Genomic DNA, 24,589 nt, shown 5'->3' with positions numbered 1-24,589 from the left:
AAGCCTCATCCATCCCAGAGCCAGCGTTGCAAGCCTCATCCGTCCCAGAACCACCTCTCACTGAGCTGGTAGACCAGGAGTTGGTTCCCGCTCTTGCGCCCACCCCGAGTATTCCTCCTCCTGATCAGCCAGTTCCCCCCAAGTCACCAGCTCGATCATCACCCCTTGTGACATCCCAGACAAGGGGAACTTCCGACCCTCCATCTCCGCCTAGACCCTCCAATCCCTTGACATCACCTCGGCTTTATGTTCCCTCGGCTCCACCGTGGTCCTCCAGCCTAAAAGCTTCACCAGGGTTCTTCGTCCCTCCACCTCCTCCTTGGTCTGTCAGTCACCTGGCACTGCCTCAGCACTCCAATCCTCCGGCTCTGCCTCGGCTCTCCGAGCCTCCGGCTCCACCTTCCATGGCTCCGCTTGCCATGCCAAGCCAAGCTGCTACGCCTGCCATGGCTAGTCAAGCCGACCTGCCACATCAAGTCACCACCTCTGTACCCTCTGGGTCTCTGCCCCGCCAGGCCACGTTCCACATCCTGCCTCGCCAGACCCGCCACCGCCTCCCTGGTTTTCTGAGCCACGCTGGTCTCCAGATCCTCCGCCGGTCCCACCAAGGTCTCCAGCCCCGTCTGATCCCCTATGTTTTCCAAGATTCCCCTCTCCACCCAGCTCCCTGATGGAACTTATGCTCTGGGACATCGGGAGCCAGCCCTAGTTGTGGGGATATGTCACATTTAAATGTGTTTTTGTTCATGTTTTGATGTCACGTCTTATGTTAATAATTTAGTTCCTGTTTTATAGTCATGTGATTTCCTGTTCCCTCATGTGATCTTGTCATGTGATCCTGTCATGTGTTTCCCAATTCATGTTTTCATTGGTTCATTGTTTTAGTATTTTGTTAAGTCTTTTCATTGGTTGTCATGATCCAGTGAATTCCATTCTACTCTCTCATTGCAGTGTTAATCTGTTTTATGCTATTATTTCAGGAGCTCAGGTTTTCATTACCTGATGAATTCATCAACCAATGATGAATTGGTCAAGTTTATATCTTGTTTTGGTTTCACATTCTGGAATATATTTCACGTGGTAAATAAACTGCACTTGGGTTTTCTCACTTCTTCGTCTGCCTGTCATTGCTAAGCGACCATTACAACGACAACTGTGCTTACATGAGACTTCATGGGTTCATCGGGTTATTCTCTGCTTTTGACGTCCAAACAAACAGTCACGCACATATTGGATAAGCTGGTAATACACTGATCAGCCACAACATTAAAACTGCCCGCCTAATATTGTGTAGGGCCCCCTCATGCAGCCAAAACAGCGCCAACCCGCATCTCAGAATAGCATTCTGGTCTGGCCATTCTACGCTGACCTCTCTCATCAACAAGGCATTTCCGTCCACAGAACTGCCACTCTCTAGATGTTTTTTGTTTTTGGCAGCATTTGGAGTAATTTCTAGAGACTGTTTTGTGTGAAAATCCCAGGAGATCAGCAGTTACAGAAATACTCAAACCAGCCCATCTGGCACCAACAATCATCCAAGTGATTATCTAATCAGCCAAATGTGTGGCAGCAGTACAGTGTATAAAAATCAAGCAGATATGGGTCAGGACCTTCAGTTAATGTTCACATCAACCATCAGAATGGGGAAAAATGTGATCTCAGTGATTTGGACCGTGACATGATTTTTGGTGCCATATGGGCTGGTTTGAATATTTCTGTAACTGCTGATCTTCTGGGATTTTCACACACAACAGTCTCTAGAATTTACTCCAAATGGTGCCAAATACAAAGCATGCAGTGAGGGGCAGTTGTGGACAGAAATGCCTTGTTGATGAGAGGGGTCAATAGAGAATGGCCAGACTGGCGACACAGTCTACGGTAACTCAGATAACAGCTCTGTACAATTGTGGTGAGAAGCGGGTTGGCGCGGTTTTGGCAGCACAAGGGGGACCTACACAATATTAAGCAGGTGGTTTCAATGTTGTGGCTGATCTGTTAAACAGTTAAAGTGTTTACATGCAATGTGAATTGAAACGCCATTTATGACCTTACACAAATAAAGGAAAGCCATTTAAGGCATTTACATGACTTTACACTTTGTCGATTTAAGCATAATCCGTGTAAGAACGTCCATTTAACGTGCCGATTCATTTGGATTAATTTTAAGATTCAAGAGCATATTCAATCTTTTTAAGTTATGAATTCAGTAGCAGACACCCTTTTAATTTAATTGTATTGGCTGAGACTGAAATCATTTCGTAATAAATCTAGATTTTCACATTTCCTTTTTTGGGTCCCTGGATACATCTCAGGTCCCTCCTTCAATAAAGTCTAGATTTGTTTTGTCGGTTTTTTGCTCACCAGGGCATAATTGTAAGTTTTATCACTTAGAAAAGTAATAGCACACCTATTCGCAACAAAAAATGAGGGACGTTATTCCTTAAAGTTTAGGGTCGGATGTCAGTGACCCTGTTAGAACAGACCCATCAGTTTATTTTTTTAAGATCTTAACCTACCAGTTGAGAACCACTGGTGTAATTCAACAATTTCTGAACACAAATACGGTGTTGAAGTGGAATGATTTTGAATGAATGATTGACTGACAACTACAAGTAAATAAATAAAATAAGGCATGGTAAAGTGAAATATCACATTTATTTAATCTGGTCTTATCCCAGATGGAATCACACAGCCCGCTAACACTGACATACATCACATTGACATACATGTTGATAACATACATCTGAGAAATAATTGCATTTTTTCAGCATTTTCATTCCTTAATTGGTTTTACAAAAAGTATGCATGACCAAAATGGTAAGCCTCTTTCAACAGAGTTTTAACTGACAAACTGGAATCAATTGTGAATAAGGCATGGAGGAACCAAATCCTTCCAGAGGGGCACCAATTCAGATGCCTATTGGCAGGATTTAGTTTTCTTAACAAAACCGCTTAATAAAACAGGGAATGCAAACAATACAGTGATAATGTTTTCACAGGGCAGCTTTGCACTTGATAGCAATGAGAAAAAAGGCGCTTGCAGGCTCGTGGTGAGAGTGCAAGACATGATAAAAGCACTATTATAGCTACACTGGTACGTTTGTACAAAACCAATCGTGTAGCCCCTTCACCGGCCACGGCTGAAGCAGCGATTGGTCAAAGCTTCTTAGTAGCGGTAGTGATCTGGTTTGAACGGACCTTCGCTGGGCAGACCCAAGTATTTGGCTTGTTTCTCTGTCAGTTTGGTCAGTTTGACGCCGAGCTTGTCCAAGTGGGCGGCAGCAACTTGCTCATCCAACTACAAATGTGAAAGAAATGGTTAGGATAGGAGGAAAAAAAGTAGCATTAAAAATATTTTGTCTGACATGTAATGCTTTGTTACCAATAACAGCAAACTGCTCACTGACTCGTTTAACATATCTGACCACATTTAAATCCATTCCACTGAATTGCACATTTCCCTCCAAAATCAGCATAGAAAATGCATTAAATATCTGTGTATAGTTATAACTTTTGGACAAGTGTGATAGTACTTTACACGATGGTTGCAATAAAGGGGCAATTCAAACTGAAGATACTGTACCTTCTTGGGCAGGAAGTAGACACCCAGTGGGTATTTGCTGGTGTTAGTCCACAGCTCAATCTGGGCAAGCACCTGATTGGTGAATGAGTTGCTCATCACAAAACTCGGATGGCCCATGGCACAGCCCAGATTCACCAGACGCCCCTCAGCCAAAACAATGATGTGACGACCATTTTTCATGCGGTAACGGTCGACCTGTATGACAGAGGGGAGAGTTAGTCAAAGTCACAGTTGACCATCATGGGTCCATGACAAATTGCATTGAAACAACTCTAATGAATAGCATTCAACCCACATATAATATTACATTTTCCCTCAAATTTGCAGAACTAAATCTAAACCAGTAAAATCCAGTAAGTACCTTTGTGCTTCCAAAGCACAGATGGTTGAAAGAAAGTTTACGAGATTGTAATGTAAATGCTAAATTGAATGTTAATAATTTTTGCACAGTTTTTTTTTTTTGTCTTTTGAAGAAAAATGTCCTTTAAACTTCATGTCATATTCATTCATTTTAGTCAACCAAAATAACATTTTAGTTGCTAATGTGCAAAAGTGTAAGACACCAAACTATAATAAAATATTTGAACATGTAAACATTTATTATTTAAACACCTATCAAAATATTAAAAAGATACAACTAAAAACAACCTTTGTTGTGAAAACCTGAGCTCCTGAAATAATAGCATAAAATAGATTAACACTGCAATGAGAGAGTAGAACGGAATTCAATGGATCATGAAAAGTGAGCGTTCCATACCAGAATGTAGCATGTAGGTTTAAAGAGAAGGGTTGAAAAATAAAATGGCTTGCTGTCATCAGCCGAAAAGTTTGGAGCACAGTCACTTATTATATTTGAATTAAAGTTCTCAAAAGACAAACTTTTTTTCTTTAGAATAACATGCACTGAAGAAATAATGTATAAAACAAAATGACCAGTTACTGTACATATATTAATCATGAAATAATGTTGATTTTGGTTTTATGTTGACTTTAAAGCAACACATTACTGCTCTTCAGACAGTGACAAGTCATCTCATACCTGAGGTTTGATGTTGATTTTCTCAGCTGCATGTTCATTGAGCCATTTCATGTCGATTTCACAGTCGAAGTGGCCAATGTTGCAGACGATGGCATCATCTTTCATGTGCTCAAAGTGTCTGTGGGGAAAAAAACAGATATGAACACCTGGTCACATGCTGTTGTCTTCAACAATGTTTACACTAATAAAGATGAGCAACGTTACAACGTTTTCTAGTTGTTTCTAGTTGCAATCATTTGTATTAACTGAGCAAGGATTAAAAAAATATATATATATATATATTTTTTTTTTATTAAGATAAGAGCCATTTCTGTCACAAAGAGCAAATTCTTACAAAATACATTTTAGAACTGAGCATAACTAGAAAAATATCTATTCACTATATACACATTTCTATGAAACGGTCTTGCCTTCAAAAGTGAAGTGTGTACATTTTTCAATGTTAAAATCCTTCTATCCACGATTAAAATGCAGAGACAACTATAAGCAAACACTGTGACGCTTTTAAGACATTTTTACTGTTTGAGAACGCAGACCAGCCCAACATAACATTTGCTCAACCAATGGTGAGAGTTTGGGGCAAGACTCTTTTTGACCAACCAATGGAAGATGAGGGAAGAGTATCAAAAATGAGCATTTTCACTAGTTGTAAATCAAATATTTTTCCCCCAATTTGGAATGCCCAATTCCCAATGTGCTCCAAGTCCTCATGGTGGCGTAGTAACTCGCCTCAATCCGGGTGGCGGAGGACGAATCTCAGTTTCCTCTGCGTCTGAGATCGTCAATCCGCGCATCTTATCATTTGGCTTGTTGAGCATGTTACCGCGGAGACCTAGTGCGTGTGGAGGCTTCACGCTATTCTCCACGGCATCTACACACAACTCAACACACGCCCCACCCACGAGGTGGTTAACCCAACGTGACTCTACCCACCCTAGCAACCGGGCCAATTGGTTGCTTAGGAAGCCTGACTGGAGTCACTCAGCATGCCCTGGATTTGAACTTGCGACTCCAGGTGTGGTAGTCAGTGTCTTTACTTGCTGAGCTACCCAGGCCCCGTAATTCAATTGTTAAAATCAGGAATGGAGATTTGTACTAGTACCAATGTAATTATTAATATAAAAATGATAATGTTTTACTTAACATGTGAAATTTCACATTTTAAGAAACTCATTTTAAATTTCTGTAATAGCATTTTGAATAGGAGTGAAAAACAGATCATTGTGAAATTCTATTAGTGAAAATGCAGTTATAGAATTACGGGTTTTACTAGTTGAAATTCCATTTTTGGTATTAAGAACGTGCATTTCTGCGTGAGTGATTATGTAATTTTTCATACCATGAATTGAGGTATTTACTAGTGCAAATGTAATAATTGATATCAAGAACTAGCACTTTCACTAGTTCCATTTCTCCTATTAAGAGTTGTCAATTTGACTAGTGAAAAGTGATTTGCTGATACCTATAACTCATAACCTGCACATTAATAAAAAGTCAATTCGGCTTACCATAGAGAATTTGGGCTGGTAATTTTTGCAATACCATTTGGTGACACTAGTGGCACAGATATACAGATATACTTCACTTTTCAATGTTTTAGATTTCCATGACTTCTCCAGTCCTGAAAGTCACAATTTTCCAGGACTGTAGGAACCCTGCTAAAATTGTTAACCCTGTGATACTAACAGGACTAAATCCTTAAACAATTTCAAAAGATTTCAATTCGACCAATTTTTGGATTGCATTCGTTTTAACCAGTGCCAGACCGACATTCACAGATTGCCTGCTTTAAACGAGTGCCATCAGCTCTGAAAACTTCCTGAGGAATCTAAGACACAGTTCTCACATCTGTAGATAATACCAAACAGCAGTTGTGCTCTACTGGCCTTTGTGTATCCCAGAACCCAAAGAGCTGCTGTGCTTCCCTGCTCACCTCAACATTTAACACCAGATAAGCACTCTCGCTCGCAATACTGCATCTAATGCACGCACTGCAGACTGTAGCAGCTTAAGCCAGATCTCACGCGGTGCACGTTTGATCACAGGCCCAGGGGTCCTTCCACCGCATATGAATCTCCTTGTCTGTTGCTCGCAGGAGCCCAGTGCTCCCCCTTTACAATGCTGAAAGGATTCATTGTTGACTTTCAACTCTATTCCGGATTATATCTTTATATACACCTGGCTTACAGTGTGAGAATTCATTTTATAATTTTCTCAAGGTGTCCAACAAGTCAGGCTTTGTTTGCGTGCAGGGACATGCATGATCTACATCCTTGCGGATTTTGCTTTGGGAGGAAAGTGTAAATTTTTGCCTAGCACAACCTTTCGCCAAAAGCATATATTACATAAAAACAGCTTGATAAATTTAAAGAAGCCAAGAATAATTTCTGTAGCCCAAATCAAGCAACTAGAGTTGTGAAATGCAAACCGGTCCCTTTTATTATTATTATTATTTTAAATATACTGTAGGAACCAAAAAGGCTTGTTTTCGGTTCCATTAACGGTTCTCAAACGGATCTAAAATATGATCCACCTCTCAAACTAATTTCAGAAGCTGCTTTGATTCTGTGTAAATGAAATGACATGATGATGTCACTTTGGGCACAAGCACCCTCATGCTTACTGAGCAAATTGAGGGAAAAATCAGTGGAATTCTGCAGAAGGGATTCTAATTTAGTGAAATGTGTTAAACTGAGCTAAGAATACTATAATCTTATTTATAGATGAAAGCATAGCCAAATTAGCCAAAATATTTCATAAACACTTGGCGAATGAGACACGTTGCAATTCAACAAAAGAGGGGCATAGCACCAAATGTTGTGCCCCGGGCACAGAAACATTTTAGGGCTCCCTAAATATTTTAAAATGCGTGGGGAGAGGGTGGGGTGGATGCACATACAAAAGTTTTTTTTATATAGAAATATAACAGTGCTATATTATGTATAAATTATTCAATTTTTTTTCAAACAAAAATATACTTTTAAATCAAGCAATAAATAAAAAAAAAAAAAAAAAAAACAACACTGCTTACTAGGGGGCCTAGGTAGCTCAGTGGTAAAAGACGCTGGCTACCACCCCTGGAGTTTGCTAGTTTGAATCCCAGGGCGTGCTGTGTGACTCCAGCCAGGTCTCCAAAGCAACCAAATTGGCCCAGTTGCTAGGGAGGGTAGAGTCACATGTGGTAACCTCCTTGTGGTCGCTATAATGTGGTTCTCGCTCTCGGTGGGGCGCGTGGTGAGTTGAGCGCGGATGCTGCGGTGGATGGCGTGAAGCCTCCACACATGCTATGTCTCCGTGGCAACGTGCTCAACAAGCCACGTGATAAGATGCGCGGGTTGACTGTCTCAGACGTGGAGGTAACTGAGATTCGTCCTCCGCCACCCGGATTGAGGCGAGTCACTACATGACCACGAGGACTTAGAAGCACATTGGGAATTAGGCATTCCAAATTGAAAAAAAAACAAAAAACCACTGCTTACTAACAAAACAAATTTTTTTAATGCATAAATTAACAAGTTTTCTTGATGGCCAAGTCACCATAAGCTCTCTTAAATGACTGACAGGTTGTTCAGTCTATCCCGAGTCATTACTGCTCTCAGGTAGTCTTAACTTGCTCTGACATTTACACAAGGTCCAAAATTTACAAAATATTAAACAACTAATTATAATATTATAAATGTATTGATTATTAAAATATTATCATAAAACAAGAATTTCTTACAAGCCATGAAACTATATTGTGCATATTTTAATTAAAATGTATTTTTGTTTTTACAACAGTGGAATTATTTAGCTGTTTATTCCCTTGTTTCCATATCAGTGACAAACACTACTGGATAATCATTGTCAGTAAAGTGAAACTGCAACTTTCCAAAAAATAAAATACCTCGCCATGATTTTGTTCCTCACATATTTTTTTGGTGGCTTAATGCGAGGAATATTCCACATGTATCTCAAAAACTTTAGACATCATACTGTTGAGTAATATTTGAAGGTTGATGTTCCACTGAGGCAAATTTTTTTTATTTATTTTTTTATTTTTTTTAAAATGCTCGAATCACGGTACGTTTCCTTAAACAGGTTCCTTATTGTTCTCACAGTTCAATATAAATAATGTGGCCAATAATGTTACCTGAACCGGCCAAATGGTGAATAATTGTTTTATTTCCTTGCCAAAGGCAATTTTTCACGTGTGTTTATTATTTCGCATTTGCCGCGTGACATGTTTCGTTAATTTTGGACCCAGTTTACAAGGCTATCTAACAAATATTTACCCAAGTAGCTACGTTAACATGCATGTCTGCCCTTTCTTCTGCAAAAATAACCCATACATTGTCTGTTACCTCTCACAATTTCAGATTTCAGCTTCATTTCTGTATTTATGTACTGCATGAGGATTATTTAGATCACACAGCTCGCTCCATGCTGGTTGAACTTGAGTGCCAGACCATTTTCATTTTCGATGGGGGGTCACTAACATGGGAGGAGATGGGGCAGAATGGGGAAAGTCCCTGTTTTACAGATGAAAAAGACTTGCAACATTTTATTCCTACCAATAGGACTTACTATATAATGGTGTGGCAGGGCAGAGGGCAGGGCTGCGATTCTGCACACCTGGCCCCTAATCAGGCTAATCAAGCCCAAGAGGGATAAAGGCGACCGGAGATGGCAGTTCAACTGAGAGAGTGAGTTATGGGCAGCTGCCCGGCATGTGTTTGTCTTTTATCCCTCTCAGGCTTGATCAGCCTGATTAGGGGCCAGGGGTGCAGAATCACAGCCCGGCCCCGCCCTCCGCCCTGCCACAAACGTTTCATGATAATATCATGGAATAATCAATATTGCCTTTCAGTGGGCCCCCCTCCTGTTACTCAGATCCACCAGTATTCCCGGTCCGGCGCCCCTGCGGCAAAAATCTTGTTGACTGTTTTGCAGAGCTGTGCAGAGTTTTAAGCTCTCTCATTGCCATTATAAAGTAATTTTGAGTGAGAAGAAACTTTTCAGTGTGTGAGACACTAGTTTCTGCAATACTGATGTGTCATTTTGGCACCTCGTTTAATTTTATTTCCATTTTCCCATACTTGGCATAGCTCACAGACCAAATAAATCCTGGGTTTAAGCATTCTTGTGCTAAAAAGTGCAACAAATATAACAAAACACAGGTGTCTCAAGAGGCGCTTTTAAAGGTTGACATTCCTTTTAACCTGACACGGCATAAAAAAAAACAATGGAAAAACAGCGCAGACAGAAGCAAAAATGCATTCAGAGTGAACGGCCCCCCCAACAGAGGCAATAAATGACACTGGGTAATGAAACATTTTTTTTTTGGTTTGTTTTTTGCAAGAATTGTCTAATTCTATTATTATTATTTTTTTTCCTATTTTATTTTACCTACCTCAAAATTACAAAAAGAATAGTTAATATAATCATTAAGGAACCGGAACCGTTAAGTGGAATCTGAACCAGAATCGTTAAATTTCTCACGATTTAATGCGTTTACAGACCTGCCGAGCAGAATGTCCTCACAGCCAGTGGTGGTCACAAAGATGTTTCCCTCCTTGCAGGCCTCATCCATGGTGGTCACCTCATAGCCTGTAGAATAAGAGTGCGGGTCATGAGACAATCGGGCAGCTGGTTAAAACACAAAACAGGTCAACTAAACTAGCCTGGCATTCAGTTACAGCAACTTGAGAAACACAACTCTCTTGAAAATAGTAAGTTTAATATAGTAAGTTTAATAAGTTCAGCGAACAGGAGACAAGAGTAACAAGAAGTATTTGGCCGATACAGGTATTTTAACTGCCAATGCTGATACCGATATCTAGAGAACAGGGTGGCTGATGACTGATATAATACAGACACAAAATGTTGTATACATTGCCAGAGTTGTTGGAACAAACATTTCCTAGAATGCTCTACTTCAGGGGTTTTCAAACTTTTTGATGTCAAGGACCTCCAAATAAATTTATATTCTTGCAAGGGACCCGCTTCCTAAAATATAAAAGGTAGCTGTACATTTTTTTTAATGTATAAAGACCCATTGTACTCTATGAGGAAAGTAATAGGTATGGTATTAGACAACATTGTTTGCAATTTTATTTCTCATTGTACAAAGCAAAAACTAAAAAAAATTATAAGGAAAATATTTACTTTGAATTCATCTTTTTCTGCCCACTATGTTACTGAATAAACTTCAAGAATTTAAAAAAAAAATGTAAATGATTTGTAGTCTTTAGAAAGCTGACTGATATTGGTAGTAATTCTCAAACTCAGCAAATGTTTATTTATTAATTTACTTAATTTTTTACATTATTTCCTTAAATTCTGCCTAGAGCTCAACACTGCTGAAGATGCGATTACAAAAAAGCGTACCCTCCATAGCCGCCTGCAGAGCGTTGATGGGATCGATCTCTGTGACAATGACTCTTGCGCCAAACCCCCGCAGAGCCTGAACGCAGCCCTTTCCGACATCACCGTACCCGGCAACCACTGCCACCTTACCGGCAATCATCACGTCTGTGGCGCGCTTGATGCCATCAATCAAAGACTCGCGGCAGCCGTACAGATTGTCAAACTTACTCTAAGGGACGGGGGGAAAACCTTCAAACATTTGACAAATACTTATGATTTCCACAAAATTTATACATGTGTGTGTGTGAACTAAAACAGAATGTGAAATTTCCAAAGGGAATAACGACATCTCGTAGTGTTGCGAAATAATGTTACCTTGGTAACAGAGTCGTTGACGTTGATGGCAGGAACTTTGAGTTCTCCCTTCTTTAACATCTTGTAGAGGTTGTGCACACCAGTGGTGGTCTCCTCAGAGATACCCTTGATTCCTGAGAAACACACAGAAAAGGGCATGAGCATTATCTTCTGAAACATCTTGTAAAATAGATCTACAAAAAAAAAAACATGCTCAGATAATGAGTTTGAAACAAATGCAGAGTCTGTATCAGGGTTTCTCCAAGGATTCCCAGCAGTGTCCAAAATAAACATTCGCCAAGAACAAAATGCCACTAAAAATTAGCTTACTCATTCGCCGTTAACTTCTTTAGGAATTGCAACAATGTATGGTTTCAATACTAATGCAAAAACGATGTGTGCAGTGGCCTTTTCAGCCACACTTAAATGCATTCCATTAGATAACACAATATCAAACCAAGTGCCATTATTTTAAAGACAAATACAGCATGAAAACATGTTTACAAAAAGAGGTTTACTAGGTTTTAAATGGAAACCAATAGTCACTGTTCAAAATGAAGACAAAAAGCATTTGGACCTTTTTGATTGTAACAAGTCCATAGTTAATATGGTGAACTACATCTGTGGTTACTTTGCTAGGTGTGAACTTGAGGGGAACCGATTTCACACATCCACTAAAAATCTAATTGGGAAAGTAATTACAAAAATGGCTGGAAACGATTTGGCATACTTTGTTTGCAGATGCCACCTTGTTTGATATTTTGTAATGTCATGGTATTCATACCTGGATCAAGTGTGGATTAAGTGTCTAAATACCTTTGGGGTAACTGTGACATGAGCACATCAAAGAGATAAAGCGGTGTACTTAAGAAAAGATCAGTGATATGATGCGCGTTCTGACAACTTTATCCTCAATGGAAAATTTACCATCTCGGATGCTAAAAGCATGAGCTATGAAGGTAAATCAGTAGCAAAACTCGAGAGCTTGCATATTTGGATTTGAGAACTTGTACAATAAATATTTGTACTCGTAAATTGAAATTTACACACAGCACCGATGTGAAAACTTGTAAAAATAAACATTTGAAGTTGAATGTTGCAACCTGCACTCACAGACAATAATTCAAAGCTTGTGTTTTTAATTTACAATTGCAGATCTGTAGTCACAAATGTGTAAAATGACATTCACATAAATACAACTACAGACACAAACTTGTATTACACATTAACTTTTGTACTTTAATACATTTTCACAGTACAACCACAAACAGGCACTTACAAGCTCTCAAATCTGGCACTGCAATTTTAAATCTTTACGTCTTGACTTTTGCGAAAAACCTGTAGCAAAACTCACTTGTGCACTTGTAAAATCCTGATGCGAGAGAGCAAGACCAGTGTTCGGCGGAGGAGGCAATGAAGTCCTTTGATTGGTTGATGTCTAGCCAATGAATTCCACCGGTGTGGATCGTGTTATCTGGGGATCTGCACATGCATGTGAATAATTTCACTTGCCTTTTCAGAAGATTTGTTCAATGTGAATTGATGAGGAGTAAAGAAAAGACGTTTTGCACATTATAAAAAAAATGCTGGTATCATTACTATTCCGCTTTGTTTCATCAATGTCTGTTCTAATTAATTTGACACAGTTTAAGAGCAATTTTAACTGTTTCATAGGGTAACATCTGGTTTCCCATGTTATCGTGGGACATTGGTTTGAATGGGAACTGGCGATAACACTTGTCAGAGCAGTAAATCGCAAGTGGAATTATTTTATTTGCAACATTAAAGCATCAAAGGCTGATGTGTCAATAATATACTTTCAACTGCCTTTATTTATAATGAATAATGACTTGATTAACCTGAAAATCAACAAAGTGACAGATCAAATAGAGCTGTGATGTTGGTTCAGTAGTTAGGCTTACTGGCAGTACATTCAGCAACCCGGGTTCAAATCCAGGTCAGACAGGATGCATTTGTAGATTTTGATGGATTTTTAACAGATATAATGAAAACAATTTTGTAAAACACACATACAGACAATTTATAAATTTGTTTTAAATGGATAAAAATCAAAATTGTAACTGAGTCTGACTGACAGCAATTACAGTATAATCTATTGAATTACCTGAGAAAAAAAAAATAAAAATTATATTTATATAAACTACATTTTCCATAAATAGTAGAGGCTTTTTAAAATTGTCAAACCAATTTAAGATTTTCCAAACAAACAGAATTAAGTTTCTGAAAAAATGTCTCATGCTTTCTCAGAGTTTATTCTCATTTATTCTCATCCATTGGTCAATTTGGCAATTGTACTTGAACTCCTCAAAAAAAACAAAAACAAATGGGTAGTTATAAACACACGACACTGTCATGCACATAACCTTTGAAAAGTAAAGGATGATGTTATTACAACGTAAATAAAAATACAGATGTTCACAGGGGATTTGAACCCAGGTATATATACATGGTTAGCAGACACGCTACCACTAGACCAACGGAACCAATGAAAAGAGAACAATCATTTTAATCATAAATGTAATTTAAGTGTATAGGTCAATTATTGAGACAACCCACTTGGGATTTACTGCTCTGACAAGTGTAATTGCCAGTTCCCATTCAATCCAATGTCCCACGTTAACATGGGAAATCAGATGTTACCCTGTGAAACCGTTAAAATCGCTCTTAAACTGTCAAATTCATTAGAACAGACACCAATTAAAAAAATGGGTTAATAATGTTGGCAAAACATTTTTAGAATGTGCAAGACGTCTTTTCTTTGCTCCTTGGTAATTCACATTGAACGAATCTGCTGAAAAGGCAAGCAAAATCATTCAAATCCCCCATTAACACGATCCACAACATTGGCATTCATTGGCTAGGCATCAACCAATAAAACGACTTCATTGCCTCCTCCGCCGAACACTGGTCTTGCTCTCTTGCATCAGGATTTTACAAGTGCATAAGTGAGTTTTGCTATAGGTTTTTCGCAAAAGTAGTTGCAAAAGTCAAGGCGTAAAGATTTAAAGATTTAAATCTTGCAGTGGCAGATTTGTGAGGATGTAAGTGCCTATTGGTGGTTGTAATGCGAAAATGAATTAAAATACAAAAGTTAACGTGTAATACAAGTTTGTGTCTGTAGTTGTATTTATGTGAATGTCATTTTACACATTTGTGACTAATTGTCTGCAATTGTGAATTTAAAACACAAGCACTGAATTATTGTCTGTGAATGCTGATTGCAACATTCAACTTCAAAGTTTTCACATTGGTGCTGTAAGTGTAAGTTTCAACTTACAAGTACAAATATTTATTGTACAAGTTCTCAAATCCAAATATGCAAGCTCTCAAGTTTTGCTACCGATTTACCTTCATAATTATCTGAACTATATGGTGGCACATTCCTGGCTTTAAGCCATCAAAATGGAAATAGCCACAAAATATCAACAGGTCTTGTTGTTTTTTTGTGACAAGTGGTGTTGTCGTGCAATTCTGTTATTTGGCGACTAAAAACAGCCATTTGGCTCCTTAATGTTTCAGTTTAGGAGCCAATGGCTTATAAGTAATTTTTTTTAGTCTGAAGCCCTGATTACGCTAGCTATCATAATATTTTCTCAAATGTCCTTCTCAGCTGGTCTGAGAACTTTTATCTTTCTGTGTGTTTGTGTCCGGTGGCATACACAAACCCTTTTTCTCTTCCTGTGCTTCAGCAGAGTAAAAACCAGGGGAAAAAGGCAGTCCTAAAAACTGGAATGTGTTCATCCTCCATAGCGCACTCGCTCCAATGTTTACCTCTCATGCCGTCACCAACTGACGTACAGTATGCGTTTTGTACATTCTAATCCTGATTTCACAGCACCACAGGTGAAATGAAACCATAACCGTAAGGTTATGCAATGAGAACCGCTCAGCTCAATGGTGGAAAAGCAGCTATAGATAACAGTGTGGGGACCCTTGTTTTGAAAGACAGTTATTTGTATAGATGCAATTTAAGCAAATGTTTTATATCCAATGCAACTTTAAGCAGCTTACACAAACTACATTAACAATCTTTCTATAGCAGACTGATAAAAACTCTTAAGAGCTCACTGGCTTTTTCCTAGAATCAGACAGCTGACCTTTGTGCTAACAGTCCAGATTCTTAACCACATCATAGGGCAGAGATCAAATGGTGTAGCCTTGTAAATTTGCACCCTTAAAATTTGACAACATTTACAGGAACTCGCAAGAGTCAGCTAAAGTCCAAAGCTTTAAATCACATTGCAAAGAAAGTAAGGGCGCACCATCTCTCCGTAACATAGGACTGATATAACTTGATATGATTTTCCCTTCCCAGGAATATATTCTAATGTATGCCTTTAAATTTTCCACATGGACAAGCGTGTAATGGACTAATGGCTTCTTAAGTCTTTTCAAAAGTGAGTTCCATTAGATGCCAGTCTGTGCCAATGGAGAAATATTTGCTAGCCAATACGAATGCTAAAAGAATGATTTTTAAGATTCAATGATGGTGATTGCGCTCATTGAATATTGCTTTTTATTGCTGACCCAAGGGAGCGGCTCGACCATGGATCAGCCTGACATCTAGTGGTGATTGAACAACAGTACAACACAATGGTAAGTGTCAGTAGGCCAGTAATACTGTCAGTATTACCACTAGAAATCCCAGAAAGAAGAAACTTTACGGAGTTTTATCGATACATTCGGTTGTATTGGAAAGTCCCTAAATTTGTCTCTTAATGTAATCTATATTCAATCTAAATCCATACAATGAAAGTCAAAAGTAACCCAAGCCATCCATCTCCACAGATCCATCTCCAAGGACATAAAAATAACAAAAGTAGCTGATGAAATTCTCACGGTATCTTCAAATTGTTCCAAAGCCATGCTTTAGCATTGTGAGATGCAGAACAAAAGAAAAGTCATTAAACCATGAAAATCTTGACTTCCACCCATTCGTGAGTAGATGAAAGAATCTACTCTTCGAAAAGCAGACTTCATCATACCTGCGAGCAGTTTGGTGTATTTCTGGTGCACCAGATTGGTGAGGTCTCCTCCGTCATCCAGGATCATGTTGAGGGGCTGACCGTCCTTGAAGTAGATGGTCTGCTCAATGCACCACACATACTCCTCATCGGTCTCTCCCTTCCAGGCATACACTACAATAAAACACAATACTCATTCATTAGAGACTAAGCTGTTGGCCAAGCATCACAATTAAATCAGCAATCAAAAGACTAAAAATCGAAATATTTATTGTGCTTCACAGATTGGACTTCATATCATGTTTACAGCAAGTACTGGAGGCCCTTATTTGTCATTTGCTTTTTTGAGAATCACAAGTTCCATAAATGTTTAATAGTTGTTCTGTGGCATCATTTTGAAGCTGATAAAACAAGAAAGAAATGCAGCTGCTGTACAGAAACAATAGGTGCAAGTTACAATCCACCTGCATTTGTCATTGTAAATTAAACATGTTTAAACAGTTAAACAATCCACTGTTGGTTTACATAAAAATGAATAATGCACAAAAAGCCTCTAAAACAGCGCCGTCATTTTTCTAGTGCTCTTTACCACTACTGGCATTCAAATATCAATTCAATATGGTGCTGTTTTGGTGGTAACACTTTAAAATAAGGTTCCTTTTGTTAACATTAGTCAATGCTTTAGGTAACAAACAATTAACCGTATATTTTTCACATCATTTGCTAATATAAACTAATGTTAGTAATAAAAATACATTTGTTCAATGTTAGTTCATAGTGCATTAACAAATGTTAACTAAGACCACTTTTGATTTTAAAAATGTATATGTTTTAATTAACATTAAGATTAATAAATGCTTAAGTATTGTTCATTGTTAGTTCATGTTAACTAATGTTAACAAATATAACCTTATTGTAGTGTTACCATTTTGGTGATGTAAGGAGATCTGAAATCGCCAATGTTTTCTAACAATCAAAATAAGTCATTTATGGTTAAGAATCTGACTACCAATTGAAACATGCAAGAGTACATGACAGTACCCAAGTACTCCAATTGTTGAAATCTTCCTCAAAATAATTTAACCTCTGGTATTTAGACGGAGCTGAATTAAACAACAGAACAGCTCTCCTGATGAAGAACTATGAAGTTTACTCAGTAACTCTGCAAACTTGTGACAATTAATCAGCTTTACGATTCATTGGTGCCAAAAGTTGCTTTTTGGAACAATCAGTAATCAGCAAAAATCTATGCCGATAGTTGAGATAGTTTTTTTTCCTCCCCCATTTGGTCTCCAATTGCATATCTTGTAAATAATAAAAATGTAAAAAAAATTCTAATTAAGAGTCCATTGAGTGTTTCAGCCTTGTTTATTGTTAAAAATCCCTCGTTATGCACCAAATCTTGGTTATTATTGGGATTTTGGTTGCACAATTTACTGATTCTGAGATTATATTTATTTTTGGCTCTTGTAGCATCTATATCTGTGCCCGTCAGAGTAAGTAAAGACTAAGAATTGTTATATTCTATAAACAGATTTTTAAAACCATCGGCCGATTAATCGGTTATCGGCCTTTTCCACCACCTTAGTTATAGATATCGGTAAAATCTACTATCGGTCGACCTCAACTACTGATTCCAAGAAAATATAATGCATTTATTTCACACAGCATGAATGAAATTCAGTTGTTGCGTAAAAGGTGAACACACCTCTTAGGCAATCCATTTGAGGCACCTGTTCATGTGACATGTGATTACTCAACTACCTCCAATTAATATCTGACTTAAAAAAAATAAAAACACAAATTGTATCACATGACACTAGAAAATCTACACAATTTATATGATGTTTTAGATAAATGTTTTGTAGTATCAGAAGAGAATGCTGTCAGGAAAGTGTAGCATTTTTTGTCATTTTTAACCCTCAAAAATAATTCAGCCTAAATTATATCCTTTTCTATGCAAGATTTGAATGTTACTTAATGGCTCTAAAAAAGAATAACAGGACCAAGTTGAAAAACCCCTTAGTGATAATAATTTTACAATTATGTATTGGGTTTCTTTCTAAGCTGAAAGGGTTTGTTGGAACTGGGTACTGATTGTAAAAAAATTAAGGCGAGTTAAACTAACTCAGAGCCAAGTCAGTCACTTGTAATTTAAAGGAAAAGTCCTTTGTCAACTGAAATTAAGTTAGTTGTAATACTAATTATGGCATGGACAGAAAAAAATAAAAACAAATTTATGGAATGGATTAACCAACAAAAATAAACATTACACAAATAAACACATTAACTCTGCATGCTACTGTAAAAACAAGTATCTTAAAGCGACAACTGTGTTGTTTTGCATTTATAATAAAGGGGTCAGTTTTATCTGTGGACCTTAGCTGTTGCATCCTAGTCCACCTAAAACATTGAGTCAAAACTAAAGATTAACCCATTTCTGCTGATTCTAAACTTTACTCGGCAGTGCAGTGCAGGTTTTAAGCAGGGATCTGTCACTAAACCATGTGTTTATCAGGCCTCCTCTTATCTACAATTGATTACACAGCTTTAGAGCAAACAGCCAGAAGGATTACACCAGAGCTGTGCTTACGGGACAGACTGACTGACTAGCACACCAACACCTGTTACCTGGAACGCCGGATTTAGCAATGGCTGCAGCTGCATGATCCTGAGTAGAGAATATGTTACAGCTGGACCACTGGACCTGGAACAGAAAGAGACAAAAAAATAAAAAATAAAAAAAAAAATCAAGGAGGAGACAGAGGTAAAGCAAGGGATAAAATAAAGAGATCATGTGACCAAACAAAAAGCCTTTAAACAAGTTGCGTACATTAAAAGTTGAAGCATCACACACAAAAAAAAACCCATTTAGAACAAAACGTTTGTCCGTTTCAAAGTTGTACTTGCAGACACTGATAAGTAATTTAGTTATGACTAACTCACTCTACCCACAACAAGGTTTAGCCTATAAATTTGGTTTCATGGCCTTCTGGATAAAGCAATATGGCCTTGGGCTGGGAAATTCCATCTCCACAGAGGAAATAAGGGGATAAGAGGGACAGAGAGACAAATAATGCCCCACATTTCAAACAGACTCAAAGATTAGGCTTCAATGAGCATGAAAAGGAGAATGTACTGTTCATTACAAAAAGTATATGGGCAGTACCATGGTACAGTGATAGAAACAGATGGTAAAATGGTTCTTTGATGTATACAATGGTACTAAGTGATTATCATATTTATGTATCATGGAATTTACTAGATATCGGTTTTACCGTTTAATTGGCGCCGATAGTTGCTTTTTGGAACTATCAGTTATCTGCAAAAAATCTATGCTTTTATTCCTCTCTAGCCAGCGCTGGAGGATTCTACATTTAGAACAACTTGGTTCTACAGTATAACAGCAGCCTCTAGAGGTGAAAAAAATTCATAAGTCACTGACTGACAATATTCATCCATATTTTTATCCCCACTTCAATGCAAATTTGGTTACTTTGATTATAAAATCAAGTATTCATAACTGAAGCGAGGACATGAAAAGAAAAATGCGACTATATGGAAACCTGCCCTGTCAACACATTCCAACCATATCTTGAATAATAAGAAATCTGGTGATATATACGAAAGGGTCTTGTTAATGACAGAGGTCAGAGGAAAATGGCCAGACTGGTCCATGCTGACAGGAAGGTGACAGTGACCGAAATAACCACACGTTACAACAGTCCTATGCAGAAAAGCATTTCTGAACATACAACATGTCGAACATTGAGGCGGATGGGCTACAGAAGCAGAACACCCTCCGGGTACCACTACTGTCAGCTTAGAACAGGAAACTGAGGCTGCAGTGGGCACAGGCTCACCAAAACTGGACAATAGACAACTGGAAAAACATGGCCTGGTCTGACAAATCTGGATTTCTGCTGAGGTACACAAATGGTTGGCCCACTGCAGCCTCAGTTTTCTGTTCTTGGCTGACAGAAGTGGAACCCAGCATGGTCTTCTGTTGTTGTAGCCCATCCGCATCAAGGTTCAACATGTTGTGCATTCTGAGATGCTATTCTACCCACTCTAATTGTACAGAGGGGTTATCCGAGTTACCGTAGCCTTTCTGTCAGCTCATACCAGTCTGGCCATTCTCTGCTGAACTCTCTCATAAACAAGGCATTTTCGTCCACAGAACTTCTGCTTAATGGGTGTTGCTTTTTAGTTTTTCGCACCATTCTCTATACAGTCTAGAGACTGCTGCGTGTGAAAATCCCAAGAGATCAGCAGTTACAGAAATACTCAAACCAGCCCATCTGGCGCCAACAATCTTGCCACGGTCTATATCAGCGAGATCACATTTTCCCCCCATTGTGATGGTTGATGGGAACATTAACTGAAGCTCCTGGCCCATATCTGCATGATTTTATACATAACACTGCTGCCACACGATTGGCTGATTAGATCATTGCATGAATAAGTAGATGTACAGTTGTACCCAATAAAGTGGCAGGTGAGTGTGTACATACAGTTCATTCAGAAAGTATTCAGACCCCTTCATTTTTTTTTCACATTTATGTTTATGTTATTTATGTTATGCTAAAATGCTTTAAATTATTTTATTTTTTTCACATCAATCTACACTCCATACCCCATAATGACAATGCAAAAAACAGATTGCTGATAACTATGTAAATTTATTAAAAAGAAAAAACGTAAATATCACATTGATATACAGGTAAGTATTCAGACCCTTTGCTATGATCCTTGAAATTTAGCTCAGGTGCATCCCATTTCTCTGGATCATCTTTAGATGTTTCTACACTTTGATTGGAGTCCACCTGTGGTAAATTCCATTGATTGGACATGATTTGGAAAGGCACACACCTGTCTAAATAAAGGTCTCACAGCTGAAAATGCATATCAGAGCAAAAACCAAGCCATGAGGTCTAAGAAACTGCCTGCAGAGCTCAGAGACAGGATTGTGTTGAGGCACAGATGTGGGGAAGGCTACAAAAAAAAAAGGAAAAAAAAAAATGTCGGCTGCATTGAAGGTTCCCAAGAGCACAGTGGCCTCCATAATTCTTCAGCTGAATAAGTCTGGAACAAAGAGGACTCTTCCTAAAGTTGGCCACCCTGCCAAACTGAGCAATCTGGGGAGAAGGGCCTTGGTAAGAGAGGTGACCAAGAACCTGACGGTCACTCTGGTTGAGCTCCAGCGTTCAAGTGTGTAGATGGGAGAAACTTGCAGAAGGACAACCATCATTGCAACACTACCGATCTGAGTGGCCAGACGGAAGCCTCTCCTCAGTGCAAGACACATAAAAGCACCTAAAGGACTCTCAGACTGTGAGAAACAAGATTCTCTGGTCTGATGAAACTAAGATTTAACTGTTTGGCCTCAATTCCAAGCATCGTGTGTGGAGGAATAGTAAGAGTAGTATGGTAGTATGCCATTCCAAACAGCGCACAAGCTACTTTTACTTTTATTGTTGTATAGAAACGAGCTGTGTGAATGTTTGTTTCTTTCATTTTTTATGCCATGCCAGCTTCTATGGCTATATTCACGGCGGGAACCAGGTTTAGTTATTTAAAATAAGTTAAATGAGGTGTTTAAGATTCATTTTTCCTAAAAACCTTAACTAAATTTGGATTCACTCGATTAAAAACCTTTTCAAAAGAATCAGCTGTGTGAATATTCTTCAAAATTGAAAAATAACAGTATAGGCCAACAGGCTTGGAATGAAATGAGTGAGTAAATAACAACAATTGTCGTTTTTAGGGTGATCTATTCCTTTAATGTCTGACTGTAGGTGTGTCCTCACCTCGGCTCCCAGCGCAGTAAGTGTTTCAATGAGCACAGCAGTCTGTAGGGTCATATGCAGGCAGCCTGCGATGCGTGCGCCTTTCAGGGGTTTGGACTGGCCATATAGCTCCCTCATCTTCATCAGACCAGGCATCTCATTCTCTGCTATATCGATGGCTTTACGGCCCCACTCAGCCAAGCTGATATCAGCTGAAGAGAGAGACAATGTCAACAAATTGTCATTATGAAAACGGAGTATGTTAAAAGGAGAGGGCAGGAAATGGATATGACTGTTCAAACTAATCTTGATCTGATTGGTCCAATAAAATCTGTTCAACTAAACACTGAACTGATTTTGTAAATTGTATGTATTTGAAAGCACAGATTCTTGAGTACCCCATTGTGTGTTCTATATTGTGTGCATGAGTATTCTATATTGTGTGTATTGTATACTGTACGTTGTATATTATTATTTGTATATTGTCTTGTAATTATGTGTATATTAGATATGTAAATTGTGTTGTGTAAATCTGATGTTTATTGTAGATTGGTATAGGTCTCATCACTGTAACCAGGCACAATCTCCTCTGGCAGTGTATGTGCACACAGTTAAGAACTGCACAACACTGAGTATGCACTGAATTTAGGTTACACTCAGAGCCATAACACCCCAATATTCAGTGGCAAATAATAACAGTGGTTGATCAATATGGGGTTTTCAATGGCAGATTCTTAACCCTCTTAGACAGAACATTCTTAAATCTTAGTAAATTTTAACTCTTGAATATTTGGTTACACAATGAATTTCAAGAATTACAAAAGGGATCTGATTCGATCAAAATTCGAGAAGGTTACGTTTCCTCCATTTAAACTGGTCCACAATTTAGATACAAAGTAACCAATTCAGAATTATCCTTTCAATTGGATTTTAACAGTATGTCAACAGAATATCCGTTTTAGGATGCTTTTTGGGTTATTAATAAGTAAGGCTAGTGTGTTGAACCTTGACATTTCAGAAACCAATGCAACGCATTTGGAAAAACTCTGCACTCAAGATTATGGTGCAAAGTACAACTTTATTTATTATTGAATTACTTGTGCCTTATCTCCAGTCGGGACATCTGGTGAAAAATAACAGGTTTCAAATGCCTCATTGACAAGTGCCACGCGCTCTAATTATGCTTGCGTGTGAATAAACGAGAAAAACAAATAACCTTATTTACATATTTAACTAGCATTTTAGTTTTAGTGCATAGCATTAGCATTCTTAGTTAACCACGTGCAGATTAACACTGACACACACAACGTAACGAGACACTAGTTCAGATTCATGAACGTCATTCAATGGAAGCGGCAGCGCGAGATTGAATTCTGGGAAATGTAGTTCAGTCGGAAAGCAAGACGACTTTCAAAGAGCCTCAACACCGTACACAAAAAACTACAACTTCCAAACTTTCTTCCTCACGTCTTCCGAATGGAACCACGTTAGCTGGCTGGACAGGTGTTAGATTTAAATTCATACATAATATCATGAGAGTATAGAATTTTTGATTGATCAATCATACAATAGACAAAATCACACAAACAGCGATTTAAAGGGGGCGGGTTTGCAGACAGAGCGACTCTTCTTGCAAGGCTGTGCTCACAATGACGCCTCTACTGCCATGTGCTAATAGCTACTAAAATTTAAAAAAAATAAAATAAAAAATAACGGTCAGATACATATCCCAAGAGCGATTCGTTTAACCGAGAGGCAAGTGCGCTTAAAGCATTACAGTTGCATTGCTCATTCAGCATTGGCGGGCAAGACAGCATTGCGCTTCATTTAAAGTCAAGAATCTGATAAAGTTGTACTAACCGACTTTGAACGGAAGCTTCTCGGACATTTTGGATTTGCTGTTGTTTGGTGAGTCTGATCTGTGTCGGTCTGGAGCCTGGCTGTGGACCTGAGTGAGTGCAGAAGGGGATAACTGTACCGTGAACTTGAATATAAGTGTGTACAAACCGGTTGTTGTAATATTCATGAGCTCAAGCTGTCTTCTCGTTTCTCATTGGCCAATAGTTGCCCCGCCTTATCGTTCTAAAAAAGATATTGTGGGCGTGTCCATTAGGCCCAATGGTAGCCAACCAGGATTCAAGGGTGTGTAATATCATTTGGAATGTGACATTTTGAATAACGTAGAAGTAAAACAAGTTTCAACTGGCTTTTGTTACAAGTTTGGTTTTTTACATATATCTGACAGCATTAGGATTGATCTGTGCCTATGGCAGTAGGATTGGGAACATACCATTAATGTTTCTATTCAAAACTGGTTTAGACAATCATTAGAATTTCACTGGCTTTATATTCTCAAACAAGCTATTGTTTGAGTAACACACTTGGAATGATTAAGATGAATGAGTGAGGCATTATAAACATATTTTTGGCCTCCCTATTTAAAGTCCATTTAATTTGCCCTGAATGTATGTCCCGTGTTAAACAAGCCCCG

General features: G+C 38.4%; 1 protein-coding gene across 1 annotated transcript; it reads right to left on the bottom strand.

The window, feature by feature from the left end:
* Positions 1 to 2,636: 2,636 nt before the first annotated feature.
* On the bottom strand, positions 2,637 to 24,120 carry LOC127448899 (adenosylhomocysteinase B). Its single transcript, XM_051711834.1, has 10 exons — positions 23,959 to 24,120; positions 22,120 to 22,310; positions 18,941 to 19,016; positions 16,331 to 16,483; positions 11,346 to 11,458; positions 10,992 to 11,199; positions 10,124 to 10,211; positions 4,623 to 4,740; positions 3,584 to 3,778; positions 2,637 to 3,298 (listed from the first exon to the last, which is right to left on the bottom strand). The coding sequence occupies exons 1-10, from the start codon at positions 23,984 to 23,986 to the stop codon at positions 3,167 to 3,169; spliced, it is 1,302 nt and encodes a 433-aa protein (XP_051567794.1). The 5' UTR covers positions 23,987 to 24,120; the 3' UTR covers positions 2,637 to 3,166.
* Positions 24,121 to 24,589: the final 469 nt, after the last annotated feature.

Source organism: Myxocyprinus asiaticus, chromosome 12, assembly GCF_019703515.2.
Source record: "Myxocyprinus asiaticus isolate MX2 ecotype Aquarium Trade chromosome 12, UBuf_Myxa_2, whole genome shotgun sequence".
Classification (NCBI taxonomy): Eukaryota; Metazoa; Chordata; class Actinopteri; order Cypriniformes; family Catostomidae; genus Myxocyprinus; species Myxocyprinus asiaticus.
This window is presented reverse-complemented; position numbering and strand designations above follow the sequence as displayed.

Bases quoted from the DNA above. Each gene is read 5' to 3' on its own strand.
- LOC127448899 (XM_051711834.1), bottom strand. From the start codon at position 23,986: ATGTCCGAGAAGCTTCCGTTCAAAGTCG. The intron at 11,459-16,330 runs GTATGATGAAGT...TGTGTTTCTCAG, and splicing joins ATACACCAAACTGCTCGCAG to GAATCAAGGGTATCTCTGAG. The intron at 3,779-4,622 runs GTATGAGATGAC...TCTGTCATACAG, and splicing joins AAATCAACATCAAACCTCAG to GTCGACCGTTACCGCATGAA.